A 23646-nucleotide genomic window follows, 5' to 3' on the forward strand; every position below is an offset into this window, starting at 1 on the left:
CGCGAGAGTCGGCAGCACGCCCACCGACAATTAAAGGGCCTATTAAGGCCCTTAAGCAAGTAATTGTAAGCTATTTTTCGTTCCCGTCCAATCTTACGGTTGGCGGGCGGGCAAATCGGCCAGGCGGCCTTTGTATTTTTTACGAAACCTCATCCACGGGCGGGATGAGGTTTCCAACAGTAAATAAAAAGACAATAAAAAAATTCTTAACATCATTTTAAACATGTCCCTCTTCATGTGACTGAGGTCACATGTGGGGACATGTTTATATCATTTGTAAACTCTGTATTTCTGATTTTAAAATTCTTCAGCTCCCTGAGGCAGCTCTGTGCCTTCAGGGAGCTTTCAGTGCGTGCTCCCCCCTCAAAAAGGCCAAACGGAATGGTCTTCATATCTAGAGGACTAGACCACAAGTGGGCAGAAGTCATGCTGCAGCTATACAAAGCCCAGTTTGGATTACACCTGGTGTACTATGAACAGTTCTGGATATTACATCTTTGTAAGGTTATCGTGACCTTGGAGGGAGTGCAGCATAGATTTACCAGAATTATACCTGGATTGTAAGGGTTAATCTACGAGGAGAGGTTACGCAAACCCAGTTAAAAGCAAAATACTACGGATGCTGGGAATCTGAAATAAAAACAGGAAGTGCTGGAAAATCTCAGCAGGTCTGGCAGCATCTGTAGAGAGTTAAACATTTCGAGTCCAAAATGACTCTTCTTCAGGACTCCTCCCTGTATATCCCTGAAATTTAAAAGTTTGAGGACTGATTTGATCTAAGTTTTCAAGATATTAGGTGGAGGAGGTTTCAGATTCATAACGCCAGCATTCAGACGCCACTCAGCTCCACATCAATCTGCATGCCTGCCGCTATTTGCCATGACTTGCACCTGTATCATGTGCAGTGATCATATGAAAAATGGGCCGCCAAATATGAAGCAGACTCCAGAAAGAACACAGGTGATCACGCCATAGATTGCAAATAGCAGTAAATTCAGAACACCTCAATTTTAAAATCCTCACCCATGTCTTATTAAATCTCTCCATGGCCATGACACTCCCTACTTCTGTAACCTCCTCCAACCCTCTGGAGATCTTTGCACTCTTCCAATTCTGGTTCTCTTCTACATCTCTGATTTTCATCACTGCGCCACTGGTAGCTGCTTAGACCCTAAGCTCTGGAACTCCCTCTCTAAACCTCTCCAACTCGCTACCTCGCTCCACAATATTAAAATGTTTCTTAAAACCATCTCTTTGGCCAAACATTTAGTCACCTTTTCTTATATCTCCTTATGTGGCTCTGTGCTCAATTTTGTTTAATAATGTTCCGGTGAAGGGTCTTGGGATGTTTTACTAGGTTAAAGGCACTACATAAATTCAAATTGGTGTTGATGAATTAAGTCTCTGCCTCGGCATTGGAACACTAACATGCCTAAAAGTAGCTGGTATTGGTTTTCTAATTATCTTCTGCTGTACAATCATCACCAGTGACCATTGCCAGCTCTAAAGATTAAATTTCAAATATCCCCATGCATTTTAGTTTGCAGAATGCTGCATAAGAAACTGATCATCTATGCTAAAGTGACATTCATTGGAAAGTTTGCAATAAACCTCAATAAGATCTGGGAAATTTTTGCATACCGGTCTCAACGTCCCAGACGTAAACTGCTCCATCATCGCATCCGACTACAAGGAGGTCTTCTGCTGGCCGCCATTTTATTATCTTCACAGGGGAGAGATGTTTTCTTGCGTGCATCAAGCATGTTCGGTATTGAAGACTCAACAGTGCTACAGAATTATCATTCGCTAAACAGCAAACGCTCTGCTGTATCTCTGGCTAATATAAGAAAATGGGTGACATGTTTAGTTCTTCACTAAGTGAAAGTTAAAAATAATCAACTTTTCTTATCTTGATCTTGGGGAGTGCAAAGGAGCATTCCGTTGTACATCGCTTGAAAACGGGGCATTAGAATTGTTGCCTTTTGACAAGTGTAAGTCTGAACAAACAGGAGCGTAGAACAGGGATCCTAGTTTTAGTTCAAATATTACCTTCATCAACAATTAAAATCCACAGAAACTCTCAATAAGCATCTCCGCCCTCCCTTTCCCAAGACGTTGTCCCCTTGGTTAGGCATGGTTCCAAGGACAGCAGTCAGCCTTCAATCCCTCACTCCCAAGTGACCGAATCTCTGTGTGGGCCCGGGCTGTGCACACGGTTGGCTTTCCGCCATCACGATGGACTCCAATTCTGTCCTCTCGCAACAACAGATGCATCCAGCAAGGACAGCTGGATAACAATTAGAAGCCAGGGCCCTGCAGCTTTTGCTTCCCCGATCCAGATGTGCCGCTGCCAATTATAGCTCCTACACTGTGCCGTGACTGAAATCCTGTACAGAAAATGAAACAGCTACCTCCTTATGCCATAATAGGATGACTTTGTAATTGGCACAGCTTGGCACTGTAGAGAGGAAAAAAAACTAGGGTAATGGTTATGGCTATCGCAACCATGAAGGTGAGCCCTGTGCAGAATACTGCTCTGGGACAGAGCTCTAGTTATGTTAGGCACTGTGCCAGCAAATATATTGATGTGCTGTCTAACAAGTATATCTAGTGAAGAAATGATTGTATACACACCATTACTACACACATTACATCCATTTAAAACCTATTAAAATGTTAAATACAGTAATAAAAATGTTTAATACATAACATTTTTATATCAACATCAATATCATGATTTTATCATCACTAAATCAATGGTTTATTATTGTTCCAATATGTCATAATGCAGGCAAGTCCACAGACTTGGAACATTTATTTACTTCTGTTTTTATCAGTACTTACACTGCAGTCTTCTGGACATATTGACAGGTTCAGAACCGGGCCAGCATGCAATACAAACTTGTGCAGCACCTCTCCTTTGAACATATTCCACCAGATCACATTTGAATCCTCGTCTCCAGAGACCAACCAGCTGGTATCAAAGGTTGCAGATTTATTGAATGGGTGGAGGAGACAGGTGACTTTAGCACAGTGGCCCACCAGAATCCTGTGGGGTAACCAGGCTGAAAGAACAAACTCTTTTTAATCTTGTAATTGGATTTTCAACATTTGAAACAAAGTTCTGCCCGCCAAAGCGGACAAACACATCTCACCTGACAGCTACAGGTCAACATCCTAAAAATGTAGGGGAGGGAAAAAAAAAATCGCCTTGTTTTCCAAAACAAGGTGACTTCTAAGTGGCATTATGTTCACAATTTCTGAGGGATCTTTTTCAGTAATGTTACTATACATTGCAAGCTACAAATAACATAAAAGTACCCACTTTATAGCTCCCTTTAGCAACAAACATGTGCAGCCTGCAAACATCAATCCTTTCATTCTTGACAACATGAAGAAAATTCATTTAACAGATCCCACGGTACACACAAGTGTGAAGAAAGCATTGTTAGCATTGTTATATTAGGTTAACACCTTGTGCCCCCAACTGTTGTTTTTAATTCATTCTCGGGACATAGACATTGCTGGTCCTTTTTTTTAAGTCCTTGTTGTCCTTGAGAAAGGTGGATGTTCTTGACCCATTGCAATCAATATGGTGAATGTGCTGCCATAATGTTGTTAGATAGGCAGTTGCAGGATTCTGATCCAGCAACGATGAAGGAACTGTGATTCACACTGTGTGATTCGCAGGGAAGCCTGCAGATGATGATGTTCCCATGTACCTACTGCCTTTGTCTTTTTAGATGGTGCAGGTTGTGGGTTTTGGGGAGAGCACTGCTGAAGACTTGGTGTCTTGCTGCAGTGCATGCTATAGTTAGTATTCAGTGCAACTACAGTAGCCAGTGGTGCAACAGTGGATATTTAAGCTGGTGCTTGGGGTGCCTAATAAGCAGACTGCTTCATCCTGGGTGGTGTTGAGCTTCTTAAGCGTTGTTGCAGCAATCCCCATCCAGGAAAGTGGAGAATATTCCATCACACTCCTAATGCGAAGAGTCAGGAGGTCAGTCACTTGTGGCAGAATATCAAGCCTCTGACCAGATCTCGTACCCATCACAAGGTATGTGGCTGGTCCAGTTGAGTTTCAGCTCAATATTAACCCCTTTGGATATTATGGTGTGGGACTTGGTAATAGAAATGCCAGTGAATGTCAGGAGATGAAATCTGGGCTTGATCTTACCATTTATCGCCCCAAGCCTGGATGTTGTTCAGGTCTTGTTGCATGTGGGCGCAGAATGCTTCATTACCTGAGGAATGATGAATGGAGCTGAACACTGTGTCATCATCAGCAAATAACCCCACTTCTGGCCTTATAATATAGAGGGAAGGCATCGATGTAACAGCTGAAGATAGTTGGATTGAAGATACTGCCTTTGGGAGCGCCTGTGGAGATGTTCTGGAGCTAGGGTGGCCTCTAACAACTACAACCATGCCAGGCATCACTTCAGTCACTGGAAAAATCTTTCCTCTGATCTCTTTTATTCAGTTTTACTCGTCCTCCTTGGTCCCTGACTCTGTGGATATCTCCTTGATTTTAAGGACAGTCACTTTCCCTCAACTCTGGAAAACAATCTTAAAAGAAAATTAAAATTGGGCACTTCATCCTAGGGCCTGAAGTTTAAAACAAAATTGACCCCCCAACTCTACAATCTCGTCCAGCCGCACAAGATATCTGTGCTCCTCTAACTCTGGCCTCATGAGCATCCCCAATTTTAATCACTCCACTATTGGGCGTACCTTCAGCTTTTTTTTAATATTCATTCAGTGGATGTGGGCATCACTGACTAGGCCAGCATTTATTGCCCATCCCTAATTGCCCTTGAGAAGGTGGTGGTGAGCTGCCTTCTTGAACCACTGCAGGCCATGTCTTCTAGGTACACCCACAGTGCTGTTAAGGAAGGGAGTTCCAGGATTTTGATCCAGTGACAGTGAAGGAACGGCGATATATTTCCAAGTCAGGATGGTGTGTGGCTTGGAGGGGAATTTTCAGGTGGTGATGTTCCCATCTATCTGCTGCCCTTGTCCTCCTAGATGGTAGAGGTCACAGGTTTAGAAGGTGCTGTCTAAGGAGCCTTGATGAGTTCCTGCTGTGCATCTTGTAGATGGTACACACTGCTGCTACTGTGTGTCGATGGTGAAGGGAGCAAATGTTTAGGGCAGTGGATGGGATGGCAACCAAGTGTGTTGCTTTGTCCTGGACGGTGTCTTGAGTGTTGTTGGAGCTGCACTCACCCAAGCAAGTGGAGAGCATTCCTGCACACTCCTGACTTGTGCCTTGTAGATGGTGGATAGGCTTTGGGGAGTCAGAAGATGAGTTACTCTCCACAGAATTCCCAGCCTCTGACCTCATCTTGTAGCCACAGTATTTATATGGCAAGTCCAGTTCAGTTTCTGGTCAACGGTAACCCCCAGGATGTTGATAGTGGGGATTCAGTGATAACAAAGCTATTGAATGTCAAGGGGAGATGGTTAAATTCTTGCTTGTTGAAGATGGTCATTGCCTGGTACTTGTGTGGCATGAATATGACTTGCCACTTATCAGCCCAAGCCTGAATTTTGTCCAGGTCTTGCTGCACACAGACACCAGCTGCTTCAGTATCTGGGGAGTCACAAAGTGGCCAAAACCGTAAGCTCGAGAACTCATTTCATAAACTTCTCTCCACTTCTCTTTCCTCCTTCAAAATGCATCTTAAACCTACTTCATTAACCAAGCTATTGTTCATCTGCCCTAATGTTTCCTTAAATCGTTCTGTGTCACACTTTGTTTTATAACGCTCATGAAGTGCCTTGAAATATTTTACTAGGCACTATATAAATACAGGTTGTTGCTACTGTTGTTGTTGAGAAGTTTCTGAACTACAATATCTTGGAGGAGCAATTGAGCAGCAGTCTTGAAGGACCAGACCAGGTGAGCATAAAATATCACAACTTTGCTCCAAATCCCAGACAATCCATGTACAATACCACAGGATATCCACTGGTTAGGTAAAATACATGCATTTACACTTGGACTAAATAGCACATACTGGAGATTAACACAAGTATGTTAAGCACCTTTAAAAATCAAATCACAAAATAAGGCGATTCCATCTGTAAGGGCTTAACTCCTGACCAGCATACAGATTTGCAATGAGGAGCTGGATTATACGTAATAAACTACATTAGGTTGAGCTGGTGCAGATAAATGGAACTGTTTGGTAAACTGAAAGGTTTACATCAGGTTGAAGTAAATCAGGCCATTAATGTCCACACCTTCACTCAGAATAGTTGTTCTTCAAATCCTCGCTTATTAGTATTAAACTTCTAAAGCCGTTTGGTGGCGGCGGAGACCAGAAGTCAAGCTTTACTAAGCTTAGATTTATTCACAAGGTGAAACATTACAAGTGTAAAACTCCTCACCCTACTCACCACCTGAGTGGCATTAAGTCTCTCTTTATATGTGCTCAAATACTGAATGCCCTCCACCTGTTTACCCTACCCTTAATTTATACAATTAACAATTAATTTTATCAAATGAAATTTTCTACGTTACATTACTCAATATTAAGTAATCTACTTAAGGACAAGGAGGTCTTGTGACACAACGGGTAGGACCCTGTCTGAGCCAGAAGCTCTGGGTTCAAGTCCCACTTCAGGATTTCATGGCCACAGAAGGTGCATTCATAAAGCAGCTCAGCAGGTCAATTATCACAACCATGTGATGGAAAGAAAGTTGGAGCCTCTACCATCACTATCCATAGCTCCAGACAGCAACATGCATGTATAAGTGCATGTGAAAGCAGAAACCACTGGAAAAACTCAGCAGGTCTGGCAGCATCTGTGGAGGGATAAACAGAGTTGACATTTCAAGTCCAATATGACTCTTTGTAAAAGTGCACATTGCTTAAGTAACTTGGACTCCCTGAGTGATCTGTAACAGACCACCCACTTAAGAACAATTTGCGGGGGCAAAGTGTATTTTAGATTTGGTTACATTTTCCAATGCAATTGATGCAATTATCTGCATCTTGAAGTAAGAAATTTGTTATGCTCGCTCAGGGACTTGGGAGAAGCGTCTGTTTGATCCATAAAACTTATGGCTTGTTAAAGTGTGTGATAAATCTTGAGAATGAGTTACAAATTTACACAGACCAAATTTAGAAAGCACATTTTAAAATTTTTCACCATTAACCCGAGAATGAATGGGAGAATCGGATTCACCAATTGCATGTCACGTTTCCCCTTCATTACTTATTAAAAGCAAAAATTACTTAATCAGAAAAATACATATCCAAAAGTAAATCAGGTCAGTTATCTTAACAGTAATAAAACTGACAATTACAGTCAAGCATCAATTGTAATCTACAGAGAGGCATTGAAATTTCTTTGTCATAATTTAAAAGCTGGCTAATGCATACAGATGCAATTCATGTTTGTGGTGTTCTAATCATCTTAAGCCCTGAGCTAACAATGAATACAGGAAGTTTGACTTGAATATGTTAACCATCATAATAAAAATAGCACAAGGAGGATTTTCACCTCCTGAGTATATGAAGTTTTGCACTCATAAGATTTTCTTCTCAATGTCCAAGTAACCCTAATGATGATTTTTTAAACTTTGCGTTTGTAGCTATAATAGAAAATAAAACTGGACATATCTGTTTATGTGCATCTGAACACTTGATTTTTCACAGCAAATAAACACCTTGATTTTAAAATTGTCAACCTTGTTTTCAAATCCCTTCATAGCCTCACACCACCCATCCCCCCACCCACCACCCCCGCCCATTTCTGTAACCTCCTCCAGCCCCACATCCCTCAGAAAAATCTGTGCTCACCTCATTCAGGCCTTTTGAGCATCCCCAGTTTAGATGGCTCCACATTGGTGGCCAAGTTACCAAGGCACTAGAAGCTCTGGAATTCCCTCCCTAAACCTTTATGTCTCGTAACCTCACTTTCCTCCTTTAAGATGGTCCTTAAAACCCACCTCTTCAACCAAACTTTTGGCCAGCTATCCTTTATTACCCTTCTGTGAAGCACCTTGGGTTGTTTTGTTTCATTAAAGGCACTACATAAATAAAACCTGCTGTTGTAATGTTTAGGGCCAGAAATCCTGCAACAAATCCACAACATTTTATTCTTATTAGGAATTTACTGCTCAAGAACCATCATTTTGTTCTAGAAGCTCCCGGAGACATAAAATGCCAATTTTTGAGTAGATCTGAGCAAAAACTAACGACTCGCTCTCTAGTGACAATTGCTCATTACAAAATGAGGTTTACATTTTTAATATTTTTACATCTGCTGACAAAACTCTATTCTGTAAATCCCCCAGGATATCCTCCATTTTCTTGTTTCAGTTATTGATCTTTAAATTAATGTCTATTTTGTATCAATTTCCTCGCAAAACAAGCAATGCAAGGGTTAACAAGTGTAGTAGAAGGATCCAGAACATTAAAGGTTAACCTGGGACTGAGTAAAGTACTGCCCACCAGTGAGGTAAGAAGGCACCTGACCTAGAGATTAGGTCAGCAGTGTAGAGCTAGGTAGCAACATGTATGAACATGCCATGGAGTCCTCTCCTTACCTGTACCCTCTACTGTAAATATGTGAAGGTGGCAGGGAATAGTCAGGGTTCTGAGCTATTAAATGCGAAGCTACAAAAGGATCTTAAAACCAAGGTGCTAATCAAATGCAGTAGACTTTCAGTCAAAACAAGAGGCAAGATAAATGAATACATCACCAGGGAAGTTTGGATTCTTGGACAGCCCAAAAATATTTTTGAAAAGCTGTAAGATATGTAACAAAATCAGTACCTTTTAGCAAAGAATGTTCCACTAGGAGTTGAGCCCGAGCTGCGTGCAAACCAAGGGTAATTATAATCCTCCCATTTTCACATCCACAAACCAGATTATCGAGATTGGGAATATAGACACTAGCTGTAATCAAGCCAGTCTGGATTCCATTTGGGAGGACACCAAGTTGGTCCGTTATTTCTTCCGTCATGGTCTTATGCTGTTCAAATGCTCCTTGAAGACTCAGCGTAGCAGCTATCTGAATCTCTGAAAGATTTCATATACAAGATAAGTGCAGGTGAAGAAGGGCCTTCAGCCCACTTGATCTTCAGAATATCAACTCCCTGTCTTCTCATTATAGATTCTAGTTGTCTCTTAAATAAATCCAACAAGTGCAAATCGCAACTTCAAATAATGAATAGAGTTAGCGGCTTTCAGTGAAGACAAATTTCTTCATTATACTGAATTATTTATCAGCATGCATAACCACAGAGATCCTCCCCCATCAGGTACCATGCCCTAACAGGGCATTGGCAAGCATGGACTCCCATTGGATTGGTCCATGATTATGCTTGGCATAGTACTGCAGTGGTTTACCATTGCCTTCTGCAGTATGGCTGACCAGGAAACTCCCCCACTCACACCGCCAGCCAGCAGGTGTACTGGAAGGATTTACAGGCTGATAATTAACCTGTTTGGCCACGTTATGAACATCTTCCATGGCCATCAAGTCCTGAAATGGAACTTGAACCCAGAGCTTCTGACCCAGAGGCTGGGACATTACCACTGCGCCACAAGACCGCCCAACCACAGAGATAAAACACTCAATTACCAGAAAATGTAAGTATATTTTTACAGTCCCTGTCCAAAGGGTGGTATTACAATTGTTATTGGATCTGGCATGTCTGTAATCAGATTTTTTCCCCCCCTAAGTAGGTGAAAGAAAACCAATTAGGAAATCAGGATCTGGTAAAATTCACCTTGAGGGGAACCATCGCGCTTGGCTGTTGGAACATCAGGAATGTGCCACATGGAAATTGTTCCTGATGCTTCACCACAGAAGAGAATCTTATGAAATGGTTCCTTACGCTCATTGATGAAAATCAGGATTGCCTGAAGGAACTGAAGAAAATAGCATGTTGGAAAAATATTCTTTTTAATTCCATTACACAATACTGAATTTGCCTTCTTCAAGTCTTAACCTAAAAGCTGATCTTTACTGTCTAATTTGGAAACGCATCAACCATTTCAACCTCGTCTGCAATTTCATATCGAGATGGAGTTTTGCAATAAAGTGATCCTAGTAAATCTCATTGTTCTGCCTGTTTGGCACCTCAGGTACTTACTGAATCAATACTGGAGCAAAGCTCATTTCGTAGGTTTCAGAAATAAAGCAATGAACAGAAATTCCACTTGAAAACATTTCAATTCACCTTGCTCCTTCATTTCTTTTTATTATTTTAACTCACCTAGTCTGCTAATTTTAGATTTCTTTTGTTCAAAGAGGAGTTTTAAATATTTTGCTTCACCTGTTTGTTCCTCATCTCCGCTCATTTTGGAGTTGGGAGCCATGTGCCAAAACAAAAACCTTCTTTGATTCGTTGAAAACTAGCACAATATGGTTGCTTTGTTAACAATTTTAGCTCAATGGTCTAAAGACTGATTTTCATGCCCTGACCATGTAACATGTCAGAAATACCACAAGGATTGTTTTTTTTTAGTCTCAGTATTCTATTACTTTATTACAAATTGGCTCTAGACTACTGATATCATGGGTGGAATTTATAATGCCCCTCCCGCCAGGAGTGGATTGGCAGGCAGGAGGGGTTTATAAAAATCAGGCACCAATTCCATCACCTACTTGCTGCCGCTGGCATCTTAGCTCCAGCGAGGGAAGCCTCAGGTGCAGCTCGCTCATCGTCGGCCAATTGAGGCCCTTCAATGGCCAATCAATGGCAGGGAGATGGTGGCGTAGGGGTAATGTCACTGGATTAGCAATCCAGAAGCCCAGGCGAATTCTCTGGAGGTATGGGTTCAAATCCCAACCATGGCAGCTGGTGGAAGTTAAATTTCATTAATAAATCTGGAATTGAAAAGCTAGTCTCAGTGACCATGAAAGCCACCTGATTCACAAATGCCCTTTAGGGGAGGAAATCTGTCACCCTGACCTCGTCTGGCCCTACATGTGACTCCATATCCACAGCAACAGCAATGTGGTTGACTCTTAACTGCCTTCTGAAATGGCCTAGCAAGCCACTCAGTTCAAGGGCAATTCACGATGGGCAACAAATGCTGGCCAGTGACACCCACATCCCGTGAAAGAATAAAAAAAACTTAAAGGTGTCTTCCCACTGTCGCTGGTATTTTAACAGCAGTGGAGGGTGCCTGGTCCTACATGGTGAGGCCACTGTTGCCAGCTTGGGAAGAGGGGGATGCCTCCTGTTCAGGCACCCAATGGAGGCCCCCCACCAAGGTACTCTCCTTCCACACCACCCATCTCCCCCGTCCCATGCCCTTCTGAACCAGGTCCCCTGCCCCCTCACGAAGGCCTACCAGCCTGCCCCCAGTGAAACCTTGGATTTATGCGGGGGTCCACTCCATGGCTTCCTTTCATTAGGGACTACCTGCAGTCTCAGCAGTGACCACTGCTCCCGATGGCGCTGCTGTGGCTAGAGAGTTGCCAACCATTTGATGAGGGCGGGACTCCTCTTCTGGGCTAATTAATGGCCTGACAGCTGTAAAATTGGCTCACAGTGACCCAGCCAACCAGAGGCGGGCTTGCTCCTGACTTTTAAGCCTGAGGCACTGCACCGCCTCCACATAAAACTCCCCCCATAATATGAGGAGAAGCCACTTCAGTAAAATGTTTGCATCATTAGAGCATCGTAACAGGGAAAAGCATGTAAAGAATGCACATTTATATTGATTGAATACAACAAAGGTAAAACATTACTGCTTCCTTTGAGCTTCTATTAGTTAAATTTATGAGCTAGTTGAGCCAACAATACTGAACGTCATATACCGATAAGCAGACATACTGTATTACAACCCAACATGGCAGTCATTAAAAGTCACTTACGCTAGAAGATTTACAGCTGGAAGGCAGCCCAGTTTAAACAGGGTGTTAATGCGACATGAGGTGGCAAGGACACAGTTTTATGTTTGATATTCTCCCATCTGGTGAGTTTTTAATCTTTACCAGGTGCCTCAAGGCAACAGTGCCCTGAGGGAGGGAGATAAAGTCAAAAGTGAAGTCCAGTCAAGCTACTCTCATGTACCTCCTAATGACTGGTTACAGAGTTAGCATTCCCAATAGCTTGAAATTCAAAGCTCAGTGTGTTCCGGACTTTTTAATTGCATCCGAATGCCAAAATCAGTATTCTAGATGGGAAAGGTGCCAAATTCTACTCAAAATAATGAAAGGAGGGCAAAGAACTGTCACGTATGCTTGAATGGGTCTTTTTTAGCCAGGAGGCCTGACATCGTACTCCTTCTTATCTGAAAAGTTGGAATTACTGCCTCTTTTATTAAAAAAAAAGGGATGGGGCAAAATCATGGCGAAAATGTTATTGTACAAGCATGGGAGCACCTTCTCCATGAAAAATTCCCTGGCTGGTATTTTATAAAAGCATTAAACACAAGACAGAAAGAGAACTCGATATAACTACGTTCCAATATTGCAGCAACGGTCATGGGATGAATACACAACATCGAAAGCAAAACCTCTCATCCTTTTTATGAAAACATTACAGCATTTGATGTTTCTGATTAATGCCACACTGAAATGTATTTAAACTCATGTAATGTAACATGGGAAAGCAATTATATCAATGTTCAGATGATGTTTTAATTGACTGAGCTGCGCACTTAAGGTTTACGTCATCTGAACCTCCAATTAGTGTGTTGCCTTTGTTACGTTTGCTCTCCAGCGTCATATACATTACAATTGTTATTACATTTGGCTACAGTCCATTCCCATCGAATCATAAAAATGTCTTTATAAAATGCTTGCTCATACAATTAAACCCATGCAGAATTTTGTAAAAAGACTTGTAAATAAAAAAGGGAGCATATTTTCTGTCTGTAAAGTAGTAGCTCATCATCATTCAAAATGTTTCTGACTAGAATTATATGCTTCAGGTATTCTTATTTCTAACCTGTAAAAAGAAATTGAGAACACATGCGTATTTAATGTGACCGGTTAACTCTTTCATGGACCAATTGCAATGTCGTTACTCGTTGGAAATCCACACTCTTCATTTTGAGGCCCCACCAGGACTGAGAATAGAGGCAGACAGGCACTAAAACTAGTGCCGCCATCCAGTGCATCAGTTCCCGGGCTCCGTCCCACCCCCGGGTCAGCTTCTCAGAGGCAGGTTCGCGGAGGTTGGCAGGGCTACCCACCCATCCACAGCAAGTAGCCAATTTAACTAATTAACACCCACTTAAGGCCAATTGAAGGAAGCTGACTGAAATTCTCCACAGATAACAGCTGTTGTAAGGTGTTGGGTGTAGTTTAGTAGGTCTTTGTTGCCTTAGGTAGTTCAACAACAAGTATTTATTAACGACTAGAAACTATATACATAAGTACAGTAAAGGTCCAAACTAGGAGCTGTCTCCATGCTTGCTTCTACACACGGCTCTGACCAACACTACATTGACCCTAGGTGTGGGTAATGTGTTCCCTTACATCACAGAGTGATACTGTGCTCACATTAACCCTTTATGTGCCGGGTCCTTAAACTACACCTCCCCCACCAAGGTCTTTATCCAATGCATTTACAAGTTATCCCAGTTTACCCCATGTATTACATCATTATTACTACCCCATCTCCCTGCCTCAAGTCTCTGCATTCATAGGGCAGAATCGTCCCGGACTTGCACTAAGTTTGGTAGCGGGCGGGAAAATACATTTTACCCACCAGCTGCAATGGCAGTTTCTCACACCGTATCATCCCAATCCCGCTACGTTAATTATGCATTCCTGGGAAACATGCTGTTTCGATGCCAGGTGCGCTCTCATTCTCCTGCCACGCTATCACCTCGCCGCTTCATCGCGCCTGGCACCATATTGAAATTGCAGACACACGCACACCTCTCAGCGCTTCCAGCCCAGGACTGCTGCACAGAAGGCAGGATGGCCCCAAAAGGCAAAAAGACCGCAGCCCCCCGGTTTAGTGACGCAACCCTCCAGCGCCTTTTGGATGCCTTGGAGGCTCGCTGTGATGTCCTCTACCCCTGCTCTGGCCACAGAATGGGCAGCAGCATCACCGATCCAGCATGGGAGGCGGTGGCAGTGGTAGTCAACACCAATACTCTGCAAAAGAGAACAGCCACTCAGTGCCTCAAGAAAATGAATGGTCTCGTCCGTTCTGCCAGGGTAAGTCACTCTTCTCATCGCTCTCAACTCACATACTCGCAAACCCATCACACATCCACAGGGATCTCACAGCTCAAGGGACAACATCACTAACTCTCTCACAAACCCTCACACCTCCATTAGGCTCATATCGTCTCGAGCTTGTGTCCTCACCCCATCCAGGTCTCCGCTCACCATACAAACATTCCATGCAGTACGATGTGTTCTGCTCACACTCCCTCCATTTGTTATCATGTAGGAGAAACTGGCTCACATGATCAAATTTGCTGATGATTCGTTGATTCTTTGTCCAGTTATGCCATCTGCTATTGAACCTACCGAATAAAGTAGTGTGTTAACCTATTCAGCTTCTGTCTTTTTATCAAGACCTGAAGCAATCATTTATCTAAGGAATCTCTTTCACCAGAGTCATCAATTTTGTAATTGATCTGGGCCTTGGATAAGTCCAAATTGATCTGGGAGAGTGGATTTCTGATCCACGGTTAAATCTTTTAAATTGCAGGTTCAGCTTTAAGAGGTTTCTGAAACTCCAAGATGGTGCTGCCGTATGCATCTACACCAAGGGTTTTCCTGCACTTGCTGGTTTTGGCAGGCTCCACAATAATAGAATTCACAATTTCAGCATTTGAATTTTTTTCAACAATGGCTGCCTGGATCAACTGGTTAGAGTCTTCCCTGCTTTTGCACGTTGCTCTTGGACCTTGGAAACATCAAACACCGGCTTTTGCTGGGTTTTTTAAGCTTCAGTTGTGATTAACTTTTAATTTATTTCTTTTCTTTGTTCAAAGTGAGCTCAGCCACCATGTGCTTGGGTGTCAACTCGGGGATTGGGTTTCCTCAGACTGCGGTTCAAAAGGCAATTTTTAACCATTACAGTATTTAACTTTTTACAGGGCTTGTGTTGTCCAGGAATTTTAAGTTTTTAGCTCACCCCTGCTAGGTCTGATGACTCTGGATATTGAAGATGGGCTTGCACAGGATTCAATGGAGTCTTCTGCTGCAGTGAGGAATTTAATTTCTGCCTTCAGCTTACAAGCCTTTCTTTGGAGCTTTACTCCGACAATTTCCTTCTGAGTATTTGCTTCATGAGCTTTTCTTCAGGTCAAGAATGCTTCTTTGGTTTTTCCTTCAGTTTTCCAGGACTTTAATTTTCTTCTGCAGTCTCTGCAAGGTTTTGACTTGTTCCATGCGCTGCCACCATGTTGTATGGTGTTTGGTGTAGTTTGAGGAGTCTTGTAAGGTATTCTTAGTCTTAGGTAGTTCAACCGCAAGTACAGTAAACTCCCACTGTTCACGCACCCCCCCCCAGTCGCGATTTTGTTTACCCGCGTGAATCTGTTTGTGTATGAAATCACAGTCCGCACTCCCAAAACCTCACTCATCTGTGGTTAAAAATGTAACAATCCCGATTTAAACAGCACACATGCACAAGGTTAATAAAGAACATACCATACCTTATAAAATTCCATAAAAAAGTTTGTTCTCTTGTTCTCGAAGAACGCGCACACTCCAAAAGTCCCTTCACTGCACATGTGCAGTCTCCATGTGCACATGGGTTGCTGTGATTTACAGAATTCTACAGCAGTGCAGTATTTTGCAGTCCAGTTACAAGACAGGAAAGCACTTTACTAAAAATGTGAGAGTCACAGCCAAGCAGAAAACGTCCCAGGAAGGTGATGGCGCTTGAACAAAAAAAAAATCACAATCCTAGATAGACTGCAAAATGGTGCAAGTGCTTCTATGTTGGCCAGGAAATATTCTGTGAATGAATCCACAATCAGGTACATTAGGCAGTCTGAAGAAAAATTAAGGGCCAGTGTTAGTCTTTCTGCTAGTCGTACTGCCAAGTTAACTTTGGTAAGCAGGAGAGATCCACACTTAGAGGAAATGGAGAAGTTACCCGACCATAAGACCTTAAGAGATAGGAGTAGAAATTAGGCCATTCGGCCCTTCGAGTCTGCTCCGCCATTCAATCATGGCTGATAAGTTTCTCAACCCTATTCTCCCGCCTTCTCCCCGTAACCTTTGATCCCCTTACCAATCAAGAACCTATCTAACCAACGTGTGGATAGAGCACCAGTGTCAAAGGAGGACCCCAGTTAATGGTCCAGCCATTCGAAACAAAGCCCTTGAATTGTACCAGAGCATAAAGGGCAGTGAAGAGGGTGGTGCTGGTGACGATGAAGGTGGTGCAAAAGGTGCCTCTCCTACTTCCAAAGAATTCTCAGCCAGCACAGGATGGTTAGATCGCTTAAAAAGCGTTTTGGGCTGCATAATGCCCAGTTGGTGGGGGAGGCTGCTTCTGCTGACCAGGCAGCCACAGGAGAGTTTCGCAAGGTGCTGCTTGAAATACATTGAGGAGAGAGGCTACCAGACAGAGCCGGTCGTCAACGTAGACAAAACTGGCTTGTTCTGGAGGAAGATGCCAAGTAAAAGACCTACATTTCAAAAGAGGAAAAGACAGCTCCTGAGTTTAAAAACAGCAAAGGACAGGCTGACACTCCTGCTATGTGCTGATGGGGCTGGCTTTAAAATGTAAACCAATGCTGGTTTATAGGTCAGAAAACCCTCGAGCGTTCAAAAGGGAAAAATAAAACTCATCGGCCAGTCTTTTGGAAGGCCAGCAACAATGCCTGGGTGACGGCAGCCGTATTTGAAGACCGGTTTGCCAATTGCTTTCTGCCAAAGGTCCACACTTATCTGAGGGAAAAGAACCTGTCTTTCAAAGTCCTACTAATTCTCGACAATGCACCTGGGCATCCACACTCTCTCGCCGAGAACCATCCAGATGTTGAAATTTTGTTTTTATCCTCAAATACGACCTCACTTATCCAACCAATGGACCGGCGGGTCATTGCCTTATTCAAGGCTTACTACACCCGACGCAGTTTCGGCCGCACCCTTCATCTTCTGGGAGCAGACCCTTCAACCACTGTCCGTGAGTGCTGGGAGGAATTCGACATCCTCATAGCAGTAGGCACAATTAAGGACTCATGGAATTAAGTTAGAGCTTCAACTATAAATGCCTGCTGGAAAATAGTCTGGTCCGAGGCTGTGAATGATTTCACAGGGTTCCCCAACGTGGACGCTGAAGTGGCTAGGATTGTTAACTTGACACAATAAGTTGTAGGGGAGGGATTTGAAGACATCACCACAGCTGAAGTGGATGAGTTGCTTCAATCTCATCAAGAGGAACTCGCTACGGAAGGTTGGACTGATGAGATTAAATGAGCCTAAACAGGAACAGGAGCTGGAAGAAGAGCCTAAAAAGGCTCAGTTCATAACCAAGATGATGGCAGATCTCATAAGGTCAGCCGAAGATTTGAAAAAATAGGCAACCAACCATGATACAAGCAAGGAAAGAAGCATCACCTTTTGTAGAGCGATTGACACAGCTATTGCTCCCCACAAAAGGCGAAGCAGTCAACAATAACATTGTTCTTCTCATTCACATCAACACATGCATCAGCCACGTCACCCCCTCCATCTACATCCACTCTCAAGTAGAGTATGGTACCTGTACTGTAATGTACAGTACCTGTACCAATGTTTTGTAATTTAAACTACAGGTATGTACTGTATTCTGTAACTGATAAGTTTTAAATTGTTCCTGTTTTCTTCTGTTGAAAAAAAATTTCTTCAATAAAATTGTCTTCAACGTACCTGTGCTATAAAGTCATGTACTTGGATTTGTAAACTGTACCACAGGGTACTGTATTCCATAATTGAAAAGTTTGACATTGTTTTTGTTTTCTTGTATTGACAAGCAATTTCTTCAGTAAAATTGTCTTTAATTGGCTCAAAAAAATAGTTTTTATTGACTCAATTAAGGTAAAAATGTGAAATTTGGAGATGGTTGGAACGTATCTAATTCAGTCCCATTACAAACTGTGTTCATCGTTTGCAATTTCGCACTTTGCGAGATCTCGCTGGAACAGAACCCCCACGAATGGCGAGAGTTTACTGTATTTATTAACTACCAGAGACTCTATACATAGGTACACTAAAAGGTCTAGGCTAGGAGCTGTCTCAATACTTACTTCATGGCTCTGTCCAACACTACGCTGACAAGGTGTACATCACTGCATGGGCGGTGCTGTACTCAGCCCCGTGTTAACCCTTTACGTGCCAGACCCTTATACCACAACAGCTGCCAATGACCTCCTGGCAGCAGACCAAGGGTGGAGAGCTCCAGGAAGGTTTAGAGGCCTTCCCTGCCTGCTCAGTTGCAGCAGCAGTCACAGGTAACCCCGTAGAGGTGCTCTCCCAGCTACCATCCCCCAACCCCTTCCACCCACAACCACAGTGGTAGCCGGGCAGCAAAGACCATTTTATATTTCAAACTTTAAAATGTTGGAGGGGGCAGCAACATTTTGAATCACCCCATCCCTCACTTTCCTGCCATGATATCCAGCTGCTGTTTTCAAGCTGGGAGGCCTCTGTTTGGACTTCCAGCTTTGTTGGGGAGGTGGTGGCGCAGTGGTATTGTCTATTGGGCGAGTATTCCAGAGACCCAGGATAATGGTCCGGGTGCCCCAGTTCAAATCCCACCACAGCAGATGGTGAAATTTGACTTCAATAAAAACCTGGAATTAAAAAGTCTGGTGATGGCTGCAAAGCCATTATCATTAAAACCCACCTGGTTCACTAATGCCCCTTTAGGGAAGAAAATCTGCCATCCTTACCTGGTCTGGCCTGGCCTACATGTGACTCCAGACCCACAGCTATGCGGTTGACTCTTAAATGCTCTCTCAACAAGGGCAGTTAGGGATGGGCAATAAACACTGGCCAAGCCAGCAATGCCCACATCCCATGAACAAATTTTTAAAAAAAGACCACACCTGCCATTGTTAATTGGAAGGCAAACTAGGCCTCAGACCATTAATTGCTTGCATTGGGGGGAAAAAAGATCACAATGAGTGGCTTTGGAGCCCCATTTGTACCCAATGGCAGGGTGCAGAAGCCTGCAAGGAAAGCCCAGGCCCATATCTGCTCAGTCAGCTGGAGCTGGGAGATCAGAATTATACTGCTGATTCTGCATTGATGCAGCAAAGTGGTGTTCCTCACATGCCAACTTCCAATCAGCAGAGCATGCCCTAGGAATAGAAAACATTAACAAAGAGCCAATTTAACAGTTAAACTGTTAGATAAGAGTTAATAATGGTTGCATGATTCTATCTAGGGGGAGTCCAAAACTAGGAGACATAAATCTAATATAGTCAATATCAAATGCAATAGGGAATTCAGGAAAAAAAACTTCTACCTAGAGAGTGGTTAGAATGTGGAACTAGCCAACACATGGAAGGATAGCGGCAAATAGCATAGATGCATTTAAGAGCTGGCTAGAAAAGTATATGAGGGAGAAAGAAGTGGAAGGGTATGCTAATAGGGTTAGGTAAAGTAGGATGAGAGGAGGCTTATGCTAGCACTAGCTAGTTGGGCCTAATGGCCTGTTTCTGAGCTGTAAATATTATGTTATTCTATGTAAATTATGCTGTGTAATATTAATAATCAATAGTTGGCAATTGTTTTAAACTGAGTTAATACCTTTGACTAGTACACTGGAATTTTAAATAAATGCATGCTGATTCTGTACATAGTAATTTTAAGGCAGAATTTAAGAAGTATTTATATGCAATTCCACCCATTGCCTTTACAAAAAGTATCTTGAGGAATTCTTTCTCCAGGTAGCTCAAGACCAAAAAGCCTATCTAACTACGTAGGTATAAAAATAACTGCAACTTGGCAACAGTCTTAATTAGCTTCAGTCTTTAAACTCTTTAGAATTGCAGTACATTTAACATTAAATTTTATCTGCAAAAATGCTCATTACCTTCCCGTTAGCATCGTTTGATGTATAGCAGAGCAGACGAGGTGAAACAGTTTCACTTAATGAATGTCCATGGGAAGTAAAAATGCCAGCTTTGAATAGACTGCTGTAAAGACATTGGAGAATTTACTGGTCAACAACTGAGAACTGGATTTGCTGCTGAACATTAAGTAAAACCAAAAAGATGTGCAGTTTTTATGTGGGAAAGGCCAGCAAGTTGAAATCACACACAATATCTGTAATATTAACAAATCTGTTTCAAATCCATTTCTCCACAATTTAAACATGATTGGGCTACCACCAAAATTGCAAACAATGGGGGTTCAGAAATATATGTCAACACATTTGTCACCAACATGACACAGCATGCTTCCAACCCCACATATCTACCTATACCACAAAACGAATTTTCAGGGACTCCAAAACGATGCACTTTTTAAAATGACCCGTTTTGCCCTCCTGAATGTCTATTATTTTTCATGCAGCATCAGAAGGGTTATTTCTCATGTTAATAAAATTAATTGTCTTTACTTATTAAGTCCCTCTTCACAACTGCCGCAGCAAGTTCTGCCCGATTACTCTTGTTCTTTAGACTCCCACTGTGTCAGACAACGTGCACAGCTGCCAAGTTCCCGACAAATGTCCCACTCTGAGGCGCCTTTGTCTGCACTGGTCTCTTTTCACATTGGTGACCCGCTGGGATTTTTGTTGTGAAGTGAATGGAACATCCAACGCTTGTGCCATACCTGAACTTTTCACGTGGTTTCCCGATCTGACCCCACCTGTCAGGCAGCTGGTAAATGTAGCTGTGCCCATTCTCAGTCCAGATGATTATTTTGTTTGCAGCCAACACTTCCCCTCCGGCCCAGTGGTGGCCATTACTGCTGTTCACAAAGCACAGCAATGAAAAGTCACAATAATCAAATACCTGCAGGAGAACAATGAAAAAATAAGACGCTTACAAGAAAAAAACAAATAAAAACAGCATCTATATAGCACTTATGATATAGTAAAACATCCCAAGACACTTCACACCAGTGTAACCAGGCAAACACGGCCAGCGAGCTAAAAAGCAGCAAATATTAGGACAGGTGGCTAAAACCTTGGTCGAAGAGGTAGATTTTAAGAAGCATCTGAACGGAGGAGAACGAGAGATTTGAGGGAAGTTCTGGAGTTTGGGCCTAGGCAGCTGAAGGCACATCTGACATAGCAGGACAGAGGACATGGGAAAGCACAATAGGCCAAGAGTTGTCTCAATGTAAAGTTCTTTGGGGATGCAAGAAGCAGTGTGGATAAAGTGAAGCCACCGGACGTAGGGCAGAATCATCAGCTGCATTGGCGGCTTTTCACGCTGTCCCGTCCCAGTCCCACATCATTAATTATACACTCCCAGGTTGCCTCCAATTCACCCGCCATGCTATCACTCTGCCGCTTCCTCATGCCAGGCACCATATTTAAAGTGCAGCCGCGCGCCCATCTCTCAGTTCTTCCAGCCCAGGACTGCTGCATAGAAGAGGTGGTCCCGAAAGGCAAGACTGCGGCCCCCCCGATTCAGTGACGTGTCCTTCTGCACAATGTTGGAGCCCGCCATTATATACCCTATGCCCGCTCTGGCCACAAGAGGGCCATCTGCATCACGACTCCGGCTTGGGATGCAGTGGCAGTGGTGGTCAGTGCCAATGCTGCACAGATGAGGTTGGCCATCCAGTGCAGAGAGAGGATGAATGATCGCTACCATGCCACCAGGGTAAGGGGACCCTCTCATCACTCCAAATACACACATTCACATGCCCATCACACATTCGCTGGCATCTCACTCACTGCCAGCTCAAGAGACATCACCACTTACTCTCTCACACACACCCTCACATCTCCATCTGGCCTCATCTGCTATGGAGACTGCCTCCTCAGCCCTCACCTCTTGAGGCCACCTGTACATATCAATATTCCCACACACACCCTGGAATAACCCTCCTTCCCCAGTACAGCCCTCGCCCTGAAGCCTCTTCCCTTGCCCGAGGCCACTTCTTCCCCCTTCCCCAAGCAAGCCCTAGCCTTGCAGCCATTAAAAAGCCATCCCCATCTTCGGCTGGCCTGGTAGGCAGAGACCTGCCCATGAGCCCCCTAAAAGTGATGTGGTGCAGCCTGGCGCTGATGACCGCGAGTGCTGCCTGAAGCCTGGTGGGAAAGCAAACCTCAAAGTCCTGAGCAAAGTGCAGCTCACCAGGTGCATGTTGCTTACGTTCAGTTGTGGAACACGTTGGCTTGCAACCATGTCGAGATGCCTGGGTGATCCAGCGTGGGGGGATGATCCTGGCGAGCTGGGTTTATAATGAAATGCAGATGTATTACAATGAAGTTCCCAACGTGCAGAGGTGGGAAACGCTGCCCGCCATTGACAGGCAGTGCGGACGATTGCAAACGGGTTTCACAGCGTCGTGAAACCAATTTTTGACCTTCCTGCCATATTGTCCGCTCATGCCACCATGATGCCCGATGCCAGCGGCACAGAAAATTCCGCTCGTAGTGCATTTGGATCTCCAAAAGGTAATCAATAAGGTGGTGCCAGGTAAACGGTTATTACATGGTTTTGAGGGTAACATATTAGCACAGATAGGAAATTACCTCACCGGAAACACAGAGCCAGGATAAATGGGTCATTTTGAGGTTGGCAAACTATAATTAGTGGGGTGCCTCAGGAGTCAGTGCTGGGGCCTCAACTATTTACAATCTATATTAATGACTTGGGTGAAGGGACAGACTGTATTTTACCCAAATTGGCCGACGATACAAAGTAAGTTGTTAGAAGGATACAAAGAAACTTAGATATATTGGCCAGACTCTTCTGTTCTGGAGCCTAAGTTCAGTGGCAGGCATGAAGGTGAGAGTGATTCCCATTGGGCCGCAAGATCTTGCTCTTTTCAGCTCATTACCTATGCATCGGTGAGGAGTTTGTTGATTCTCACCGTGGGGACAGGCAGGAAGCCACTGTCCCCACCATTACCTTATAGGGTTGAAGGTCCAGGCACTCTATTTAAATGGCACCTGGACAGCCATTCACTCACTGCAAGCCAGGAGCTCTGGATTGTGCATCAACCAGAATATCAGAGCAGGACAATGTGTGACCCTGCAGTTCAGTGAAGCCGCCCTGCAGGTTCTCCTCCAGGCCAGCCCAGGACATGCTGTGTCCAGGGATGACAGCAGGGTGTCCTCCTGTCTGACCATGGCAACTGGGCGGAGGTTGGCACCCATGGGGTCCACAAAAGCACCAGCAAGCAGCGCAGGAAAGGGATGAATGATCTGCTGTGCTCCGCCAGGGTAAGCGATATAGCCTACTCACTGCAAAGTGACACTCATAAAGAGATCAGGGAGTGTAAGTGTGTGAGTGCACAGGGGTGTCACACAGGAGTTTGGGTTAGAGGACTCAGCAGCAGAAGGGACGTGTGCACTGAATGTGTATCAGACACTTCATGCTCTCAAAGCACTAACAGTTGCAGGACATTGTGCTGGTTAATCACTTACTGGGGAGACCTCAGCAGCTGCCATTGGCATGCATGCTCCTAAACTGCTCATACACCCACTGAGATGACAATCCATCCTTCTGCCTTTCTGCAGGACAAGAACATGCACAACAGGAAGGAGTGGGCTAAGGCCGGAGGTGGCAT

The 23646-nt window shown here is 43.7% G+C and overlaps 1 protein-coding gene across 1 annotated transcript in view; it reads right to left on the reverse strand.

Annotated features, from left to right (window-relative positions):
* LOC144668154 (WD repeat-containing protein 72-like) overlaps positions 1-23646 on the reverse strand; it is a 168211-nt gene that overhangs the window by 120765 nt on the left and 23800 nt on the right. The window contains exons 7-12 of the mRNA XM_078529908.1: positions 20728-20909; positions 19985-20087; positions 9752-9893; positions 8793-9038; positions 2845-3065; positions 1642-1837 (exon numbers count right to left, since the gene is read on the reverse strand). Of these exons, the coding sequence (XP_078386034.1) occupies positions 1642-1837; positions 2845-3065; positions 8793-9038; positions 9752-9893; positions 19985-20087; positions 20728-20909 (1090 nt within the window). The remainder of the gene's footprint in view (positions 1-1641; positions 1838-2844; positions 3066-8792; positions 9039-9751; positions 9894-19984; positions 20088-20727; positions 20910-23646) is intronic.

Source organism: Cetorhinus maximus, chromosome 26 (assembly GCF_964194155.1).
Source record: "Cetorhinus maximus chromosome 26, sCetMax3.hap1.1, whole genome shotgun sequence".
Lineage (NCBI taxonomy): Eukaryota > Metazoa > Chordata > Chondrichthyes > Lamniformes > Cetorhinidae > Cetorhinus > Cetorhinus maximus.